Source organism: Hyaena hyaena, unplaced genomic scaffold, assembly GCF_003009895.1.
Source record: "Hyaena hyaena isolate Hyena2069 unplaced genomic scaffold, ASM300989v1 scaffold_119, whole genome shotgun sequence".
In the NCBI taxonomy this organism is placed as follows: Eukaryota; Metazoa; Chordata; class Mammalia; order Carnivora; family Hyaenidae; genus Hyaena; species Hyaena hyaena.
In genome coordinates, this window is record NW_024080750.1 from 2559720 (window position 1) to 2580409 (window position 20690).

At 49.9% G+C, this 20690-nt stretch overlaps 1 protein-coding gene across 3 annotated transcripts in view; it reads right to left on the reverse strand.

The window, feature by feature from the left end:
- Positions 1–20690, reverse strand: part of CASS4 (Cas scaffold protein family member 4) — a 36906-nt gene that overhangs the window by 2926 nt on the left and 13290 nt on the right. For 2 of the 3 annotated variants that reach the window (XM_039236874.1, XM_039236873.1), the window contains exons 3-7: positions 11814–12236; positions 5742–5840; positions 4733–4813; positions 2506–3816; positions 771–848 (exon numbers count right to left, since the gene is read on the reverse strand). In XM_039236874.1, the coding sequence (XP_039092805.1) occupies positions 771–848; positions 2506–3816; positions 4733–4813; positions 5742–5840; positions 11814–12236 (1992 nt within the window). The remainder of the gene's footprint in view (positions 1–770; positions 849–2505; positions 3817–4732; positions 4814–5741; positions 5841–11813; positions 12237–20690) is intronic. The other variant, XM_039236875.1, reaches the window with a different exon arrangement.

Consider the following 20690-nt stretch of genomic DNA (forward strand, 5'->3'; position numbering starts at 1 on the left):
TTTCTGAGAGAGAGACAGTGTGAGCAGGGGAGGGTCAGAGAGAGAGGGAGACACAGAATCTGTAACAGGCTCCAGGCTCTGAGCTGTTAGCACAGAGCCCAATGCGGGGCTCGAACCCATGAACCATGAGATCATGACCTGAGCCGAAGTCAGACGCTTAACCGACTGAGCCACCCAGGTGTCCCCGTTTGCCTGCTGTTGGCACCTTGACTTGCTTCATCTTTGTCTTGAAAGGAATCCCCACTGGGTTCACTTCTATCACTTTAAAGGAAACTTTTCAAATTGGTAACTGGAAAACCACTGTCATTGGCCACTGGTAGGAAGGAACAAAACAAAATAAGCACAATGATAACATCTTTGAATGTTTTTTTTTAAAAAGGAAGAACATCAAGTGTCAAAGAGGTGTGGATGACAAGCCCCAAACCAAAAACGGTTTTCCTGTTGTAATCAAAAGCCTTGAAAGAGAACACAGAAGGGAATGTGTATCCGTGGTATTCATGGTATCCAACACTGGATCAGTCCCGCCCATGATGGACAGTGAGAACTGTCACTCATGGTTCAAGGATCATGCTCCACATGCTGGGTTCATTGGGCTTGTTCATCTCCAAGGCTCCTTCTACTGCAAATAGGAAAAACCATCACAAAAACCACATCTACTCCCAAGGGGGTCATGGGTCGTAGCTATCGTGCTGACTTGTTCATAGCAGGAGGCATCTCTGGGGATAAAGCATGTGAGTCAGAAACACTGGCAAGTCAGCGCTATCACTTACCTGGGCTTCCAGGTTTTTATTTTCATCCAACCTTTGTTCTGAGATGGGGTTTTCTGTCTCTTCTAGATCAGGCAACTTCTGAAAAGGAAAATCCTTTCTAATTACCAACTTGAGTGGTTTTGACACTGTTCAGAGGTGTTTAAGTCTACTTTAAAATGTGAGCATTTTGGGGTGCTTGGGTGGCTGAATTGGTTAAGCGGCTGACTTTGGCTCAGGTCATAACCTCACGGTTTCTGAATTCAAGCCTCGCATTTGGGTCTGTGCTGACAGCTCAGAGCCTGGAGCCTGCTTCGGATTTCGTGTCTTCCTCTCTCTCTGTCCCTCCCCCACTCGTGCTCTGTCTCTCAAAAATAAACAAATATTAAAAAAATTTAAATAAAATCTGAGCATTTTGGGGTGCCTGGGTGGCTCGGTAGGTTAAGCATCAGGTCACGATCTCACAGTTTGTGGGTCCGTGCCCTACTGGGCTCTGTGCTGACAGCTCAGAGTCTGGAGCCTGATTCGGATTCTGTGTGTCTCTCTCTCTCTGCCATCTCCTCTCATGCTCTTTCTCTCTCAAAAATAATAAACATTACAAAAAAACTTGAGCATTTCTCCTTATATTTTTGTTAATAGTTTTGCCCCCTGATGTGTTTTTTTTTTCAACAAAGGAGACTTTGCAAGACCAAGGGCTGAATTATGCCTACCAACATGGCCTGATATGAGAACACATAGTTAAAAAAAATTATATATATTTATACTTACATATTTTATACCTCTTTATATCTATACTTTTAAAATAGGGAATGAAGGGCGCCTGGGTGGCTCAGCCGGTTAAGCCTCCAACTTCGGCTCAGGTCATGATCTCATGGTTAGTGGGTTCAAGCCCCGTGTCAGGCTCTGTGCCGACAGCTAGCTCAGAGTCTGGAGCCTGTTTCAGATTCTGTGTCTCCCTCTCTCTTTGACCCTGCTCATGCTGTCTGTCTGTCTGTCTCTCTCTCTCTCTCTCTAAGAAATAAATAAAACATTTAAAAAAATAGGGAATGAAAAATACCCAGGTTTCTATCTTCTCTAGAATGTGTTAAAGCTCTTCTGCCAACCACCAGGCATTTTGACAGAATATCACACAAGATTGGGGCAGAAAGGGGCCAGGTCATGTTGACACAGCCCCCAGGTTACCTGCTGCCCTTGAGACTCACAATCCTTGAGCCAAAGGCTCTTTCTCTATAGTGTCTGAATTCACGAAGCCCAGTATTTGTAACAGTAAGTGCAGGCTGGAGGCTGCTAAGAACATACATGATTCGGAAGAGTGTTTACGCTTCCTCTTCTGTTTCTAAGAAACACAGAGACGATGATTAAATCTACAGCTTTCAAAAATGCAAGGAAATTCAGTGGTGAGGTTAAAAAATGTGCTCAAAGAACGGATTTCAAAAGGGTTTCAAAGTCCTTTCTAACCCTAGTGTTAGAGATAAACAGCAAGATACCACATTTCCGGAAGACGTCCTATCTGCCTTAATATTAAAATGCTTATCTTACTTCTTAATAAGATTTCATCTAGAAAGGTACTTTCATGAATTTTCTTTTCTGGAAAGTGGAACCAATGCCTCTCAGAAATTATCGAAAGAGTATCATCATTCAATACATGATTACTGAACCGTAGCTAACAATTATCGAAGGACCCTCAGCATCTAGCTGATGGGTGACCGCTCCAGATAAAACTTGAAGAGCTCCTTGTGTTCTGTCACTCTGAACTCACCTGTTCACAGACATTCGTCCCGTTTTTCTTTAGTATTTCAGGGGACTGTTCCTCTTCCTTCTGTTTACTAAAAGGAGCGCTTCTTTGATATGATTCTGTTTCTCTTTGGGGAAGCTGGGTGTATTCTGCAAACTTAAATTGTGCATTTGGGGTCATTTGCAAGGTATCTTCCTTTTCACAGTTCTGCCTGAAAAGGAGCTTTCCGTTGGCAATGACAATGGAGGCAAACCTCTTGACGTCTTCCGGAACCATCCGCGCCGCCATGACAAATCTCTCGAGGTCATCTGGGCTGTTTTGGACTTTGTCCGTCACAAGGACTTCCAAGGACCAATTGCAGCCATCCAAGCTCTCCTTTGTTCCAAGCAGGACTTGGTAGCAGTTGGAGATTGTCTGCAGCTGGTCCCTAATTCTGGCCTGAAGGTTGGTGTCACTGAGGTTGCAGGCGGTCCCACGGACCGCACGGGCAAAATCCAGGAATGCCCTCAAAGACTCCTCCACATGGTCGGCGGCCCTGCGGATGCCACTGATGTTGGCCTCCAGGTAGTCTCGGAACCTCCACTTCCTGCTGACAAAGAGCATCAGGCTTGCAACAGAGCTGGCCACCTTGTGCTGCAGAGCCGCCACTGTCTCTCTGGCCAAGTCCAGGTCCAAGCACAGCTCCCTTCCTGACTCCTCTGAGCAGGCGCTGGACGAGGAGTCCGTGGACGTGGAGGAGCAGGAGGAGACAATGCTGGCTCTGCTGTCGGAACTGGAAACAGACAGGCTGTCCGGTTCCGGAGACAGGGAAGGCGGCTGTCTGGAGAGCCACGAGGAGCCACGGTCCGTGCCATTCTCTGAAGCCCCATCCGCTCTCCCCAGCTCGTTCTGGGCCCGAGGGCCACTCGGCGTTGCTTTAGGGATGTCATAAATGTTTGGCTTGGTGTTCTGCTGTTCCCCCTGGGGAATCAGAAAGCTGGAGGGAACCTTGTAGCCGACACCTTCGTCCAAGGGAAACGTGTCCCTCGGGGCCAGACATTTATAGGTAGGAATTTCTGGAAGGCTGAGTTTTTTCTGCATGGGCACATTTTTATGCAGGTGTGGATCGAGGGATCTTGCTCTGCTATCTGGAGGACAGTGGATGCCGTACGTATACGTGGGGGGAGTGTGGGGCGCTGATCTTCCCACGAAGCTGCTTAGAGACGCATTTCTCGTATTAGCTTTTTCTGGAGATACTGGCGTGTCATAAATCCATTCAGATTTCTGAGGGCTCGGTAACGTGTTGTAGCCACCGTGCCTCAAGGTGATCGCTGACGTCAGGGGAGCACTCTGCCCCTGGGGAGAACCAAACGATATTGCCCAGGTTAGTAGCAATAAAGAGAGGGTGTGAGCCACTCCTTTGACAAACGTGTGTTACACTGAGGACCTACTAAGTGCTGGGAACTGTGCTTCTTAAAAATCGGAACTCCCCAACTCAAGCCTCTTCACGGGCTCCCCATTGCCAGTTTTGCTCAAGGCCCTTTCTAATCTGGTTGTACCTGCCTTTGAGCCTCCGCAACATGCCTGTGGGTCCAGTCACCCAGGCTGTTGACTCAGAGTGCTCCCTTAGTCCACTACATTTCATTTTGCCCACACCAGTCCCGTTCTAAAAGCCCTCCCAAACCTTTCCTTTCCATCTAACAAACTCCTATGCATCCCCTCATGACCCTGCAGAGATGGCCCTTATTTTATAAGACCTTCCCCAATAACCTTGAGTATATGTATATCCACTGTATACATGTGACAGAATTCAATGGTGAACACAAGTTCCAGATTTTAAAATTAACGCATCTGTCCAATAAATAAAAACCTACTTTAATACATCTGTGAGGTATATAATAATAAGCATTTAACTAAGACCTACTGAGCTTTTGCTCCGTGCCAAGCACTGTGGTAGGTTCCCCTGCCGGAATACCTCAATTCTCACAATTGCTCACAAAGGAGCAAGAGCCAGACGGGAAGTAGGGAGGGGTGAGGGGAGCATCTCGGGTGAGGCTGTCTGTCATAAGAAACTGAGGCACAGAGACACTGGAGGACTCGCCCGAGGCACAGCGTTCACCCTGTCCCTGGACATAACCGCCATCAAGGGGTTCAAATGAAATACGTTCTGCTGTGAGGAACTTGCAGTCCTAATTTTGAGCAGGCTGGTGGAACGTCTTGGAGGATGCTCGCATTTTCTTAGCCACGAATCTCTGCGCCTCACCGTACTTACACCCAGTTGGCTGGCCAGGGGCCCAAGTCCTGCCCTTTTGGGGCTGGCGGGTACGTCGTACAACTGCTGCTTCTCTGGCTCCTGGGGAAAGACGGAAAGGATGAATTGGATTTTTCCCTCCCGATGGACGTATACCCCCGACTCTGCCCACTCCAGGGCTTTTTCCAAATGAAAACACCAACCACGGAAGACTCTGGGGCTTCCGGTGTGATGCTTGCAAGATGGAGGTTTACTGGTTATGTGTTCAACAAAGGGCTTTGCGCTTTAAAAAGATCTCCTTCTCCTTCGAAGATAGGGACAAACTATAGAGAGAATGATCTGTGGTTGCCCGACTTAACACCGGTGGCTCGTTTAGTTCTGCAAGTTACCCTCAGACTTGACATTAAGGGGAAATTGGGACTTCGTGGGGCGCCTGGGGAGGGGGGGGGAGGTCAGTCGGTTGAGCGTCGGACTTCAGCGCCGGTCATGATCTTACGGTTCGTGAGTTCGAGTCCCGCAACTGGCTCTGTGCTGACAGCTCAGAGCCTGGAGCCCGCTGGGGATTCTGTGTCTCCCTCTCTCTCTGCCCCTCACCCGATTGTGCTCTGTCTCTCTTTCAAAAATAAATAAACATTAAAAAAGGAGTGAGGGTGGAGAGGGCCAGGGTGAGGTGAGTGAGGGAAGCGAGTCCTGCACACGGGTCTTTAATCTAAGACTTCCGTGCCCAGGCCGGCGCCTCCGCGCCCTCGCGCCCCGCGGCCCTGCCCGTGCTCCGGCAGCTGTCACGCGGAGGGAGCGAGCGTCGTCCAGGGCCCAGAGGTGGTCACACCGGAACTGCCGCAAGAGCCGGACCGGAAGTGGGGGCGGGGGAGCCTCCTGGGAGGCGGAGCCCGGGGAGGAGCCGTGAACAGGCACCGGCCCGCCTCGGAGCCTGCAGGTAGGGGAGGCGGTGGCGCCTGCGGGGACGCGGAAGGCCGTCTGTGTGCGGGGCGGGCGTCACGCGTGGGGCAGGGACCCAGCCGAGACTCACCTTTGGCATCAGGGGACCCCGGCCCTGGGTGGGCACGTCATACACCCCGGAAGGCAGAGCCGGCAGCGAGGCCCGAGGCCTGGGAACCGTGAAGAGGGCCTGGGGGGAAAAAGAAGAGCCGCGGGGAGGAGATGTCACCGTGGGTCCGCAGGTCGCCTTCCGAGTTACCCTCCCTCAGCAAAGCAGCCCCCGCAGCGTGGGGGCTTCTCCCTGCTCCCCTAAGGCGGCTGTTTGCTCAGACAGGGGGCCCAGGACGGGACGCGGGAGGACCGTGGTGGGGGCAGCCTTCCGCCTGCATCAGCCTCAGCTGGGAGGCGGGTTAGAATGCAGATTCCTGGGCCCTGACTCCGTTGTTCTGAGTCTCTGAGTCCTGCCTGGGAGGACTCCCTAGGGATCCGAGGCTGTGATACGAATCCAGGGTTATTAATGTGCTCATCTCATGATGCGGAGGATGTAGCCATGAGCCAGACCTGCAGAGTCGCTCGAAGGGTGTAAAGGGAAGGGACTGTCATGGGTGTGGAGGGGGCAGGGACGAGTGGCAGGATGTGTCGCTCAAGCTGAGGGCTGATGGGGCCGCAGGAGGTGACCAGACCAATGGTGGCGTGGAGTCACCGATTCCCAGAGGATGGCCACGCTAGACCCGCTACCCTCTGGCTGCTCCCGGACAGCCGCTTCCAAACCCCGCCAGGGAACCAGTCATGTGGCCGAACCCGGGGAACCCAGGGAACCAGTCACCTGGCCAACTTTAAAATAATACAGTTGCAGGGCTTCCACGTCAGAGCCCTCAAAAGAATGTCCCCAGGAGGGGCCCAGGAATGGGTGATTTTACAAGGGAGTGGATGCTGTCTGCCAGGGTCAAGGTCTAAAGGGGGAAAAAGGTATGGACAGAGCCAGGACACAGGCTGAAAAGCGAGACAGGGCCTTGAGGAGGGGAAAAGGTCAAGTCCAGAGAGTCCGTCAGAGGCAGACTGCACTTCCAATCGGGCACCCTGGAACCTGTCGCTGAAGGGGGCTTTCCGAATTGGATCGTGTGGATGGTTAGGACCTGAATCTGCAGTGACTGGGAGGGCAGTCCAGTCTGGCGAGGGACCAGATCAGGGTCCCTTTGTTGACAAAAGTGACCCAGCTCTGTGCCTGGCATGAAGTAAGTGCTCGTAATTACTTATTTATTTGCCCGGTTTGGGTGAAAGAATGTGTACATCCTGAGACAGTAGGTCCTAAGCCTCCCCCCACTCATCAGGCTAGAGTAACAGATTCGGATAAAGCAGCTGTAAAACATACGGGACAAACCGTTCTCCCCAGGACACACTCAGCTGTCAAAGTAACGTCCTTCTGAACGACAACTGTTTGTTACTCAGAGAAACCCGGTTCAGTAAAGCCCTGGGCTCCCAGGAGCACTGTGGTCTGAAGCTCTAGCAGCGAGAAGGAAGCATCCTCCTCTCGGAGAGGCAGGCTCGCTTTCCAGCCCCAACGCAGAGCTTCGGACGGGGGTGGGGGGATTGTAGGTGCCACGTTCCACCTCTACCTCAATCTGGAGGTTCCCAAGGAAGGAGCAGCCCCCGCCAGCTTTGCAGTCTGGGCGGATGCTGACCCTTTAGACACTGCCCTGTTTTGCTTGGAGCCTATCAAGACAGGCTTTGTTTACACCAAACCCCACCTGTCCCCATAACTAATTATCTGCTTTATTCTGCTTGTGAGGTGCCCCGTGGTCCCTATGTGTTGTGACCCCTTTCTCTCCGGTGGGGCAATAAACCTGACTCTGTCCCTGCTAGTCTCAGGCTGATTGGTCTAGGAGAGTGGTTCTCCACTGCAGTTTGGGTTAAAACCAAGATTCCACAGGCCTGCTAACCACAGGGACCATGCACGGTGTGTCCCCAGCCACTCCATCTGACATCACCTCCACTCTCCCTTCCTCCTGCCTCTACTTATTCTAACACCCCAAGCCCTCCCCTACCAGAGAGCTTTTCCAGACTCTTCCATTTCCTATTACCCCCTGTAGCCCCAAGCCCCATTTTATTTATGTAGCTGACTTTGCGTGTCATAGGTGCCTTTAAGACCACACACAGAGAACAAAGGGACTTTCCTGCCTATAGAATTTCAGGCGGAGGAAGCTGGGTCAGAAATGCTTGTGTTTCTTGGAAAACATAGGTTCAAGGTGGTAATCAGTTAAGGAACATGCCTGAGAAATCCGATTTCTAAAGCTCTGGGGGGACCGACAGAAACTCCAGTTCAGGAACTAGTGGGTCCGAGAGGAATTCCATCAGGAAGTTGGACCCTTTCCACTTGAAATATGAAAGATTCCGCTTTCTGAATTCGAACCAACATCAGATATGTTCTTTATATGGTGATTAGAAAAAAAAAAAAAGTCAGGCTAGACTATTATATTGAGGAAGTTGGAATAAAAAGTAAAACAAAGCTCCAGAGAGTGGTAACTCTGGAGGAAGTGACTTGGAGAAGGTGGGGGAGGGGCGACTCAGGAGGTGCTAGTTTTGTTCTATTTCTTGATTTGGATACTAGTGACTAAGATGACCTTTAGGAGCTGTGGATTAAACCTCAATAAAAAACTAATGGAGGGCACCAGGGTGGCTCAGTCGGTTATGCGTCCGACTTCGGCTCAAGTCATGGTCTCATGGTTTGTGAGTTTGAGCTTTCTGCTGTCGGCACAGACCCTGCTTCGGATCCTCTGTTCCCCTCTCTTTCTGCCCTTCCCCAGATCATTCTCTCTCTCTCTCTCTCTCAAAAACAAATAAACTTAGGGGCACCTGGGTGGCTTAGTCGGTTAAGCGTCCGACTTTCGCTTAGGTCATGATCTCGCGGTTTGTGGGTTCGAGCCCCGTGTCGGGCTTTGTGCTGACTGCCAGCTCAGAGCCTGGAGCCTATTTCAGAGTCTGTGACTCCCTCTCTCTCTGACCCTCCCCTGCTCACGCTGTCTCTCTCTCTTTCTCTCCTAGAAATAAAATAAAAAATATTAAAAAAAAAAAACAAACTTAAAAAAAAAAAGCTAAAGAACAGAGAGTGTCAGCCACAGAGCCAGGAAAACAGAGAACAAGGGCATGCAAAGTCTAGGGACATAAACAGCCCCACACACAGACAGGCACAGAGAAGCTTCAGCCTCTGGTATTCGACACCCTGGGATTCTGGACGGGTCATTTCACCTCCCTGGAAATGAATTCCCTCATCCGTAAAATGAAGAGTTGTTCTCAACACCCACAGAGGTCTCTTCCAGCTACAGAGATGTCTGATTCTGACATGTAGGATCCTGGATTAGTCAGGTTGGAAAACGTGATCTTTTTTCACCTTCTTGGTTTTTAATTTTTGGCCAACCTTAATCTAGGGACAGTCAGCGCAGGGATAAGGGGAGTCTGTGAAGTGGGCCCCTAGGGCCGGTTCCAGGCCTGCTGGAAAACAGCTCAAAGCCAGCGCTGGACTTGCCTAGTCCCAGAGCACTAGACGAGCGCTTCCACCCGGAATGCATTTCCCCGGATGCGGCAGAGTCGGGGCTAACCGCCCCCCCCCCCGCCCCCGATTATGTGAGCGGGGCTAAGAAGTCTGCTTTTCCCTGGATCAGAAGATTCTCAACTGGTTTTCATCCATTTCTTCTAGCTCTTTCCTTCTTGTGGTAGAAGAAGCAGTGGCATTAGAATCACCAGAAGGCTCAACTTGACAATTGAGAAATGATAGAGGGAGACAGGTAAACAGGGCTGTTGTGAGGTGTCCACTCTCCCAGTGTGGCCGTGGCTGCCCCAGAAGCTAGGTGACCCGGCACTGTTGATTTCCAAGCCACAGGTGGCATCTCTTGCTGTGAGAGACCCCCCACCCGCCCACCCCCCCCACAGAGAAGGCCATACAAACAAAAAGTAGGGGAAGAGGGAGCAAAAATGCACCCGGGGCAGCCACAGATGGAACTGAAGCAGGAGAAAAAGGCAGGAAAGTTCCCCAGGTGTTTTACTGGGGCCGCCTCAAGAGGCCCTACTCGAGTGGCCAAGGGCCCGTGGCTTCTGAATTCCCCTTCGGTGGCTGTGGTTTCTGTCAACCGCCACAGCCTCACTCGGGCGAGCTCCAATCACAGACACGCTTCACGGCAAGGACAAGTCTCTGACCCTTTTCTGAGTTAGGTTTAGAGAGTAAGTTGGTCTTTCTGTTTATCGCGATGTCAGTCTAGATGTTAAGTCCATGGTTATGAGGCGCCATGTTGTCCCCGGTCTCTTCATCCATGTAGCAAACGTTACAGTCAGAGGAGCCTGGACTGGCTTGGGTGCTCGGGGTACCTGATGAACAACAGTCATCACACCTGTTTGTCTTTTGGGTGGTGCTGGGGACTCAGATTAACTTTGGCAAAGGCCACTCGTTCTCGGAGGAACAGCCACCACGGCCCTGCTCTGAGTCAGCTGCTCAGACAGCAGCTGAACACGCCAGGCTCCGACGTGGGCCAGTTGTTCCAGAAAAGGGGCTGTCACAGAAGGCTCGAGCAGCATCCCTCCTGGGCTTTGGAGCCAGCGCCCTGAGTAGCAGCTGTTCTGTGTAGCAGCCGTCTGGTTCTCCGCCTGGCAGCCCGGGGGTTAGAAAATCTAAAGTATTCGAAATATTTTAAGACGCCAACACCATTCCTTTTGAAGGCACTGGAAGTGGTGTGGAGGAGGCCTGGGGGTCAACAGGAGCTTCTCAAGGACCCTGGCACGTATATCAAGGGGGGTGCCCTTCCTGGACACACACTTAGCCAGGACCCCTGCGGCCCAGAGCTCTGGCCAGGTGGAGTGTGTCCTTTGAGCGGAGAGCAAAGTGTGCACTGCAGGGAACACCCACAGTGACCGGAGACGTGCAAATCTCTTCTGCATGCTTAGCCCCTCCTCACGGCCTGGGCCTGGGGGAAAGCAATACATTATTTTTCTCCTTTCTTCTTTAAATTGCTTTCATTCTGGGGCGCCTGGGTGGCTCAGGTGCTTGAGCCTCCGACTTCAGCTCAAGTCGTGATCTTGCAGTTCTTGGGTTCAAGCCCCGCATCGGGCTCTGTGCTGACAGCTCAGAGCCTGGAACCTGCTTTGGATTCTGTGTCTCCCTCTCTCTCTGCCCTTTCCCCTCCCAGTCTCTCTCTCCCTCTCTCAAAAATAAACATTAAAAAGATTTTTAAATTGCTTTCCTTCTTAAAAAAGTTTTTGCTCTGCATTTACCTAGTGCTTCTTTTCCTCTGTTTTTTAATTGACTTTTTTTTTTTAAATCGCAGTTGTAATATGTGCCGCATATAACACACAGATCCATTTCCTCATCATGTATATACCGAGTACCAACCCATGCAAGTCACAGTCCCAGGTGCTGCGGACACAGTAGTGAATGAAATAAAGGTCCCTGCTGGACGCCTTCTTTCACTTTCCCCTTAACCGATGCCACTTCCGAAGGGGAACCACTGTTGCTGTGCATTCTTTCAGTGTAGGAGCTTGCACACACAAGTACACACGGATCATTTGAGTTTGGGGTTGGTTTTTGTTTAAATGGTTCTTTTTCCTCCTCTGCCTCCAAGAACTACTTCATCTTTTTTTCACGAATGCCAAATACGCCAAAACTTGTGTAACCCATCTCCCCATCAGCAAACATTATAGGCGTCCATGATACTTAGCCAAAACAAAAAATGCTATAATGGCCATGGCCTCCTCACCCAGATACAGCTTTGCCTTCTTGTATATTTCTGTAGCAGTTCTGGGAGTCCAGTTTCTTGGTTGAGAGGCACATAGGTGTTAAATCTGTTGAGTGATTTCTTGCCCTTGAACCCATCCCTGGGAGTCCTGGCGCACAAAAAGACTGCCGTGAAAGTCCACAGTACTTTCGTGGACAACTCCACGCGGCATTTGATTTCCTGCAGAGTGTGGCTGTCTTGGAGAGCACAGGAATCACCGGCGTGTCAGGAAGATTAGTGATAACTGATGTGGGGGCCAAATACAAGGTGACCCGATCAGGCCTAGTCCAGGTCCCCACTTGGCACACTGGATCTCCTGAAGGACACCAAGAACTCAAGGGAGAGGGAAGCCCCTGGGTCTGTGTGCCCTGTGACCCACCTGTTTCATTTGGAAGCATGCTTACCTGTTTCGGAAGGCTTAGGGTCTTTTCACAGACGATTCTGGCTCTGGAAGGCAGGTCAGGGAATTCGTAGACTTGGGCAGTGGTGGGCAGGGGTCCCTCCACCCAGCTCTTCATGTGCTCGTATACGGGGCCTGGAGCCTGGGGCATGAGCAGGGTGGGCACCTGGTAGGTTTCCTCGGAGGTGGTGAGAGCTTCCTCCAGACCTTTCAGGAAGAGGGCGCAGGGTCTGTCTGCGGGGGCCTCCGGGAGCAGTTGGAGGCGGTTGGCAGGGGCCAGACCTTGTCGCCCATGGAGCAAACACTTCCACCAGCCCTCGCTTTCTGGCACATTTTGTTCTAGAATGGTCAAGATGTCTCCTCTGCAGAAAGCCAGCTCGTAGGAACAGTCTGGGTGGTTGTCATAAAGTGCTCTGGCCAGGAGGGCCTGGGGGCGCGAGGAGAAAGAGTTCATCGTTATTACCATTGCCAAAAACCTTTCCACCAACACCGCTGGCTTAGAAGCACCAGAGCACAGGCATGGGTTTCCACCACCCCACTCTTCGCCTGATTTATTCCTACCCATCCTTCGGGGCTCTGGTGAAAGGTCATATCCTCAGAGAAGTCTAATTTGTCAAGTCTCCCGAACGTACTCCTGCGGCACTGTTTTAATTTGTGATGACCACGGCCTGCATGTGAGTGCAGCATAGCATATAGTTGAGTTCCTAGCTGTGTGCCTTTGAGCAAATTAGCTACTCTCTCCGGGCCTCAGTTTCCTTGTCTGTAAAATGGGACTAATGGTAATATCTCCCTAAGGGGGTGAGAATTTAGTGGGTTATGGGGCGCCTGGGTGGCTCAGTCTGTTGAACATCTGACTTTGGCTCAGGTCATGATCTTGCGATTTGTGAGTTTGAGACCGCGTTGGGCTCTTTGCTGACAGCTCCGAGCCTGGAGCTGCTTCAGATTCTGTGTCTCCCTCGCTCTCTGCCCCTCCCCTGCTCATACTCTTTCTCTCTCTCAAAAATCAACGTTTAAAAAATTTTAAAAAGAATTCAATGGGTTGTTATGTACACAAAGCTCACTGAACAGGGTCTGGCATTTAGTAGGTACTCAGTAAAGGTTGGCTGTTACTGTCCCATCGATAATAGTGCTCTTTGTCTGGTCCTTGTTACCTTTCTCCTGGGTTGGATGGGAAGTTTCATGACCACCGGGACCACAGCTCACCTATTTGTTGCTCTGTCCCCAGCATCGAGGACAGACTCAGGTGTGTACAAGATGCTCAGTAAATGTCCACTAGCTGGTGAGCAATGAGGCAGAGACGTGGTGGTTAGTGACTAGTCTATCTATGGTCACAAGCCAGACACAGCCCAGACCAAACCCAGTCAGTCTCCCTAATTCTCAGAACTCACGCCCGTTCTGTAACCACCTGATCCTCAAAGGAAAATCACCTTGCAGCAATGGGTAAGTAAATAAGCCTCCTTCTTACTTGAACTTTTTGCTGAAATACATGAAGGCAGTTTGTTTCTGTGGGGTTTAATGTAATCACCTGTTACTATATCAGTGCACACTTAGCACAGAAAAATTGGGAAATGCAGGGAAGAAAAAAGAAGTCAGTGAAAATTACCCATAATCCTGCCACTCAGAGGTAACTTTTCATACCATCTTAGTATTTAGCCTTCGAGGTGCTTTTTTCTTTCTTCAATTAAATTTAGTTAATTATACTTTTGATGCTTATTAGCTCCCAGTACATACAGTTTATAAATAAAACAGAGGAAAGATAACCAACCATCCATCATGTTTATGAAGAAGTGTGGCCTTTTTTTTTTTTTTTTGCATAAAGTTTTTCTGTGACAAAAATGGAACTGGATGTCCAGCTGCTAAAAATATCACCTTAAACACATGGGGGTTAGTGTGGATTTAGAGAAACACTGTGATGTGTGTATCTGAGAAGCATTAAGTAGAATGCAGACAAACGGGCACTGAGAAGTTCCACATAAAATCTCCTGCAGTTGAGATCCTAGGGGATTGTCAACAATTTTTGTACATGGAACTTTCTTCTTACTGCAAAAGTAACAAAAAGTCATTACAGAGGGAGTATAAATAGTGATAAGCAAATAGAAGGAAACAGAAATGCCTGCCACAGGTAATCACTGTCACTCCTTTGGTTCACGACCTCTCAGATCTTGTGCACATTGGTTCACAGGTATACACCTAGGTCAGTTGTATTTCCTTTATCTCTCTATCTGTCTGTCTAGAGAGCACACAGGGAGGGGCAGAGAGAGGAGAGAGAGAATCTCAGGCTCCACACCCACCCTGGAGCCCAATGTGGGGCTTGATCCCACAACCGTGAGTCATAACCTGAGCCAAAATCAAGAGTTGGATGCTTAATTGACTGAGCCATCCAGGTGTCCTGAGTCAGTTGAATTAAAACATTTTTTAAAATGTTTATTTATTTTTGAGAGACAGAACATGAGCAGGGGAGGAGTAGAGAGAGGGAGACACAGAATCCAAAGCAGGCTTCAGGCTCTCAGCTGTCAGCACAGAGCCCAATGCGGGGCTCGAACCCACAAACTGCAAGATCATGACCTGAGCCAAAGTTGGACGATTAACTGACTGAGCCCCCCAGGCGCCCCCAAGTCAGTTGTGTTTTAAAACTTAATGGGATCATATGCTACAGTTTTACAATCTTTTTTTTTTCACTTAATAATAGATTATGAACACCTTTCTGTGGCAATAAACTGCTTTCTTCAGTATCTTTTTATTTAATTTTATTTTTTAATGTTTATTTATTTGAGAGAGAGAGAGAGAGGGAGAAACAGATTTCAAAGCAGGCTCCAGGCTCCGAGCTGTCAGCACAGAGCCCGACGCGGGGCACAAACCCATGAACCGTGAGCTCATGACCTGAGCCAAAGGTGGACGCTTAACCCACTGAATCCCCCAGGTGCCCCCCCCAACTCATTTTTAAAAGAAGGAACATGGTCTTGAAGCATTAGGGGCATGTGTGCTGTGAAGGGCATCCCTGCCTGGGGGCGTCTTCTCTCCCATCCCTGATGAACCAGAAACCCTCACCTGACAGGGGTGGTGCAGGTCTCACTGGCTGGACAAGGAGAGTTTACAGAGTGACAATGAAAAGCAGAGAGCCCAGATGGGGCTAATAAACATCGCTTACCTTCTGGAGGTGGGGCTCATGCAGTGTCCCCTTAGTCGGCCATTTTTTCCTTCACAAGTGCAGCCAACCTTGGCTGAATGTTCACGGGGAACAGCACCGTTCCCCGCACTTGAGTTCGGGGATACCAGCTTTGATCATGGGATGGTCCACTTTGTGAGCCTTCTGTGGCTTCCCTGTAGCCCAAACTCTGCCCAAGCCCTCAGGCCCCTTTGCGATTCCACTCTCGCCTATGTTCCCCAGGCTCAGGGTATCAGTTCCTCATCACCCTGCACGGGCACCACCCTTACTGGGGCCTGAGTCCTTCACACAGGCTACACCCTCCACCCAAGACAGCAGCTCTGCGCCTAGTCAGACCCACGCATCTTTCTAGACTCATCTTAGAGGTCCCTTCCTTGCAAAAGGATTAAAAAAATTTTTTAATGTTTATTTATTTTAGAGGAGAGAGAGACAGAGCATGAGCAGGGGAGGGGCAGAGAGAGAAAGAGAGGGAGACACAGAATCCGAAGCAGGCTCCAGGCTCTGGGCTGTCAGCAGAGAGCCCGATGTGGGGCTCTAACCCTTGAACTGTGAGATCATGACCTGAGCAGAAGTTGGTCGCTTAACTGACTGAGCCACCCAGGCGTCCCACAAAAGGATTTCTTAACACTCACACTCCCCCAGACCAAGCTAGTTCTCTCCATTGTTTTGCTCGGTGCTTTTCCATGTTGGCACTGACAACATTCACATGGAATTCATGAAGTAGGTGATCATCTATTTGGCGTCTGCCTGGGCATAGGCTGTGTAATGCGCTTGTGTTCAAGTTTGCGAGTTAGAGACCCAGCACCAAGATGAGAGTCCCTGGTTCTGTCTAGAGCAGAGTAAAAAGGAGGCTCTCTGTGACTCTCTGCCCCTCCCCTTAGGTGGCTGTCAGTGAAAATGACCACTGAGATGTCCAGAAAATGGGCTGCAGGGCCTAGCTAATCGGCACACTCAATTACTGTCCCTCGAATATGTTGTAAGTGCTTTTCCAGCGAATGCACTGGGTGCTCAGCTCAGAGAATCTGGCAGAGATGAAGGATTGAGAGGGAACACAGTTGTAGAGCCTTATAATGAGTATGGATTAAAGACCAGGACTTAGTGAAGTTCCCACGCTACTCTGCAGATTTTTTTCTTGTTAAAGAGGCGAATAATCTCTGTAAGGTAAGAAAAGAGCTTGAAAGTTTGTGGTGTGTTATTTTGTCAGACTTTCACCAGATTTCTAACTAGCCCTGCAATCCTTTCTTAGTAATCCTTTATTTCTTTAACGTTTATTTTTTTAAAGAGAGAGGGCATTCGGGGGATGGGGAAAGAGATATGGGGACAGAGGACCCGAAGCAGGCTGTGCGCTGACAACAGAGAGCCCAATGCGGGGCTTGAGCTCACAAACGGGGAGATCACAACCTGAGCCAAAACTGGACACTCAATCAGCCGAGCCACCCAGGCACCCCTTAATTTTCCTTTATTAAATGGCCTACAAATACCTTGATTCTCAAATGCTCTTTGACCTAGTTTTCACATTCCAGTGGTTCTCTCACTCATTAATCTGTTTACTGAAATCTTTGACCTGACTTCATTTTATGTTTTCATGAGACTCATGATTTTACCTCTCTGAAAATTATACTTCAACTGCCCACACTGGCAAGAAAACAAAAACACAGTCTCCAACCCATCCTCACAATTCCATGAAATCCACTTAACACATCCGGAAAAGAGAAAGCTGGCCTCTGAGATGTGCTTGCATCTATCTGTCTAGAAATAAGATAGTGTGCACGTCCAGGCGGGGCAGCTGTTGCAATATGGCAGCTGCTTGGGCGCGTCCAGATTGGCAGCAGCTTAGTTGATGGATGTGAGATTGTGAAAGGCAGTGGGTTATCCTTCAGAGCACAGCGGGCTTATACGATCAACCACCCCACGGGGCAAGATGAACGGCCCGGTCTAATTCTGGAGACAAGGCTTACTCCGTGCTTCCAGCCTGCCGTCTGCAACTGCGCATGCCTTACAGGACGTGACCTCCCGGCAAAATAAAGTCCTGCGTGTGTTGCTGTTGCATGATTCCCTTTCACATGGGATTTTGTTATGATTGGCGTTGTAACGGACACCTCGTGCAATCCATTGATGTCTCAGGGTTTTAATAACGAAGCTCGTCAAAGTTTCTGTTCCAAAAGAAGAATTAAACACCAGAGAGGAATCTTGGGGGGTCTTCCCCTAGAAAACAGTAGACTATATTGGGGCACCTGGATGGGTCAGTCGGTGAAGCATCCAACCACGGCTCAGGTCATATCTCATGGTTTATGAGCTCGAGCTCCGGATCGGGCTCTGTGATGACTGTGGGGAATCTGCTTTGTAACATCTGCTCCCCTCTCTTTCTGCCCCTCCCCTGCTTGTGCCCTCTCTCTCTCTCTCTCAAAAATAAATAAATGTTTTTAAAACAGAAACCTGTAGACTATATTGAATGAAGTCTTATCCTGTGTTGGGGGCACTGCGCTCATATCACTGAATTCTTAGAAGCCTCAGAGGTGATTTTTCTTGTCCTCAATTTTACAGAGGAGGACACTGAGGGTCAGAGAGGTGAAACAACTTGTCTAAGGCCTCTTGGCTCCTAACAGCTCTCCTCATATCCATCCGTTCTCCAGACATTGATACACATAAATATTTATATACATAAACCAGATCATGTTGGTTTCTGGTTTAAAAATCCCCAGTCACTTAGAAATACACTTAGAACAAAACCTACACTCTCACTGGTAACACCCCCCCCCCACCCCGGCCCACCACTCTGCCCACTGATTTTCCTTCAGCCATTGTTTTACTTTTCCCAGATGCACTAAGCTTACGTCCACCTCAGGACCTTTGCTCTTGCTATTCCTCTTGCCCAGAACATGCTTCTGCCAGATCTTTGTGTGACTGGCTCCTCCTTCAGGTCTCCGCTCAAAAGCCACCTCCTGCAGAGGCTGTCCCTAGTCTAAGTCACCTTCCGCCGAGGTGTCCCTGGCCACCCACATAAGGCTAGCCTCCTCCTTCTGCATCCATGCAGGACTGAGATGCTGACGTTCTAGGCACGCTGAAGAAAGGATCCACTCAGGGCAAGCCAGACTTGGCTCAGCGTGGGGGGAAGAAGAAACAGCAGCAGCAAACACTCACCGCGCACCCATGTTCCTGGCGCTGTATTAAGCTCTTTACAGAGAACACATGGAAGCAGCCGGCAGCTCACCACGAGACAACCTAACAACAATTGCGATCATCTCCGAGGCCACTCACAGGGTATTTTTTAAATAGGGTGTGACTTTGGAAATGTGTGCATAGATAGTTAAGAGATGAAGGAGGACATATGTTTATGTTTTTGTTCCCCGCGGGCACACTGGGAGTTAGAGTTTGCATGCCGTGGAAGAAATATTCCTGACTAATTTCCTTTTTTTTTTTTAATTTTTTTTTTTTTTTTTTTAAGGAGGACATATGTTTATGTTTTTGTTCCCCGCGGGCACACTGGGAGTTAGAGTTTGCATGCCGTGGAAGAAATATTCCTGACTAATTTCCTTTTTTTTTTTTAATTTTTTTTTTTTATTTCTAGGGGGGAGAGAGAGAGAGAGACAGCGTGAGCAGGGGAGGGTCAGAGAGAGAGGGAGTCACAGACTGAAACAGGCTCCAGGCTCTGAGCTGGCAGTCAGCACAGAGCCCGACGCGGGGCTCGAACCCACGAACCGTGAGATCATGACCTAAGCGAAAGTCGGACGCTTAACCGACTAAGCCACCCAGGTGCCCCTCCTGACTAATTTCCAAAAAGGGCATTTCTCGCAAATGCCCTTCTTCGTATAACAGCTGGAAGAGGGGCAGGAAAACAGAACATGCACTTGGGAGAGAGAAGCAAAAGCAAAGACTGGGATTGCCTTTCTGGGAGACCTTCATACAGCTGCCGGTGCAATGTGTGAATCTGTGTGGAGTCAGCAATGAGCTGTGGGGGTAACCAGCTCCAACTGGAGAAATCTGGGATGTTGTTCATGCATGCATTCATTCACTCACTTATGCATGCATTCATTCATTCGTTCCCGAAGACTGTGTTAAGCATTGACTACGTGCCCAGTGCTCTGCTGGGGACAGAGCAGTGAACAAACAGTGCCTGATCTGACGCCAATGTAGGTCCTAGTAGCGGAGATAAGCTCCCATCAGATTTTCACAGAAATCAGTATAGGGTTTCTACTTCTCTTAAGGGCAATGAGGGAAAATACAGGAAGTTGTGAGAAATATTGGTGTAAGGAGAAGGGGGCGTGCTCTGGGGGTGAGTACGAATTAGTCAGATCAAGATCATCCAGGCAGGGGAAGAGAAATGTGTGAGGGCTGGAGTGACGGAGTGTGTGTGTGTGGTGTGTGTGTGAAGTGAGTGATGAGCCGGAGGAACTGAAAGATGACCAGGCTGGCTGGAGAGAAGTAAACAAGGGATCTGGGGCTTGATTCTATACTGACTGATGTTTATATCTGGTAGCTGGGTGGAAGGGATTGGTGGGGGGCTACGGGGAGGCCAGAGGGGCTCATCGAAGCCAATCGCCCAGTCCAGGTGGGAGATGGGGTGCAGGCTGGATTTAGGATAGCTGTAGGGAGGAGGTGGTGAAGGATCGCAGGCAATCTTTGAGGCGAGTCTTGAAAACAGGGCAGGATGGGGCGCCTGGGCGGCTCAGTCAGTTAAGCGTCCGACTTCGGCTCAGGTCATGATCTCACGGTTCGTGGGTTCGAGCCCCATGTCAGGCTCTGTGCTGACAGCTCAGAGCCTGGAGCCTGCTTCCAATTCTGTGTCTCCCTCGCTCTGCCCCTCCCCACTCATGTGCTCTTTTTCTCTATCTCAAAAATAAATAACCATCAGAAAATTAAAAAAGAAAAAAGGGCAGGAGCATAAGTGCCGGCGAAGGGAGGAGGGAAGAGGATGCAGCAGGGAAGGGAAGAAGCAGAGACCGCTGGTTCTCGTACTTTCCGTCTTCTGCAGTGGCACTGGGAGCCAGCAGCAGCCACCGGTCTAGGCAGAACCAGATGAGATGAGCCCGTCAGGAGCCACCTGCTGAAGCTTCATTTCTTTTTTCTTTTTTTTAATGTTTACTTATTTTTTGAGAGAGAAAGAGAGAGAGAGAGAGCGAGTAAGCATGAACAGGGAAGGGGCAGAGAGAGAGAGGGAGACACAGAATCTGAAGCAGCTCAGGCTCTGAGCTGTCAGCACAGAGCCCGACGGGGGACTCAAACCCACGAACTGTGAGATCATGACCTGAGCCGAAGTCGGACGCTCAACCGACTGAGCCCCCCAGGCGCCCCTGAAGCTTCATTTCTATGCTTCTCCACCGATCATCACTCTCTGGATCAGGAAGGTGGACACAGCTCGCGACCCTGCAAGAGCCCAGCTCGCCTTTCTGCTTTACTTTCCATCTTTATTTTCTTTAGTTCACTTGAAAGAGCGAAGCTGCCGAAACAGAACGCTAGAGCGGACAGGGGACCCTGGGAGATGCTGTCTTCGGAGAGCGTTATGTGCCTGAGCCTAGGAGAGATCACATGGCCTGCCTAAGGTCCCACAGCAGCCAGCGGCAGTGTGGGGATTTCGACTCAAGTCTGCCGGATTCCTCAGCCGGCCCGGCCAGCTTGACGCACAGCCCCTCCAAGTCCAAGTTAACCTCTTGCTCTGATCTGCTAAAGTCTAAAAGCATGTCCTTGCAGAGGAAGCTGCTTAAAAGAAATCCCTTG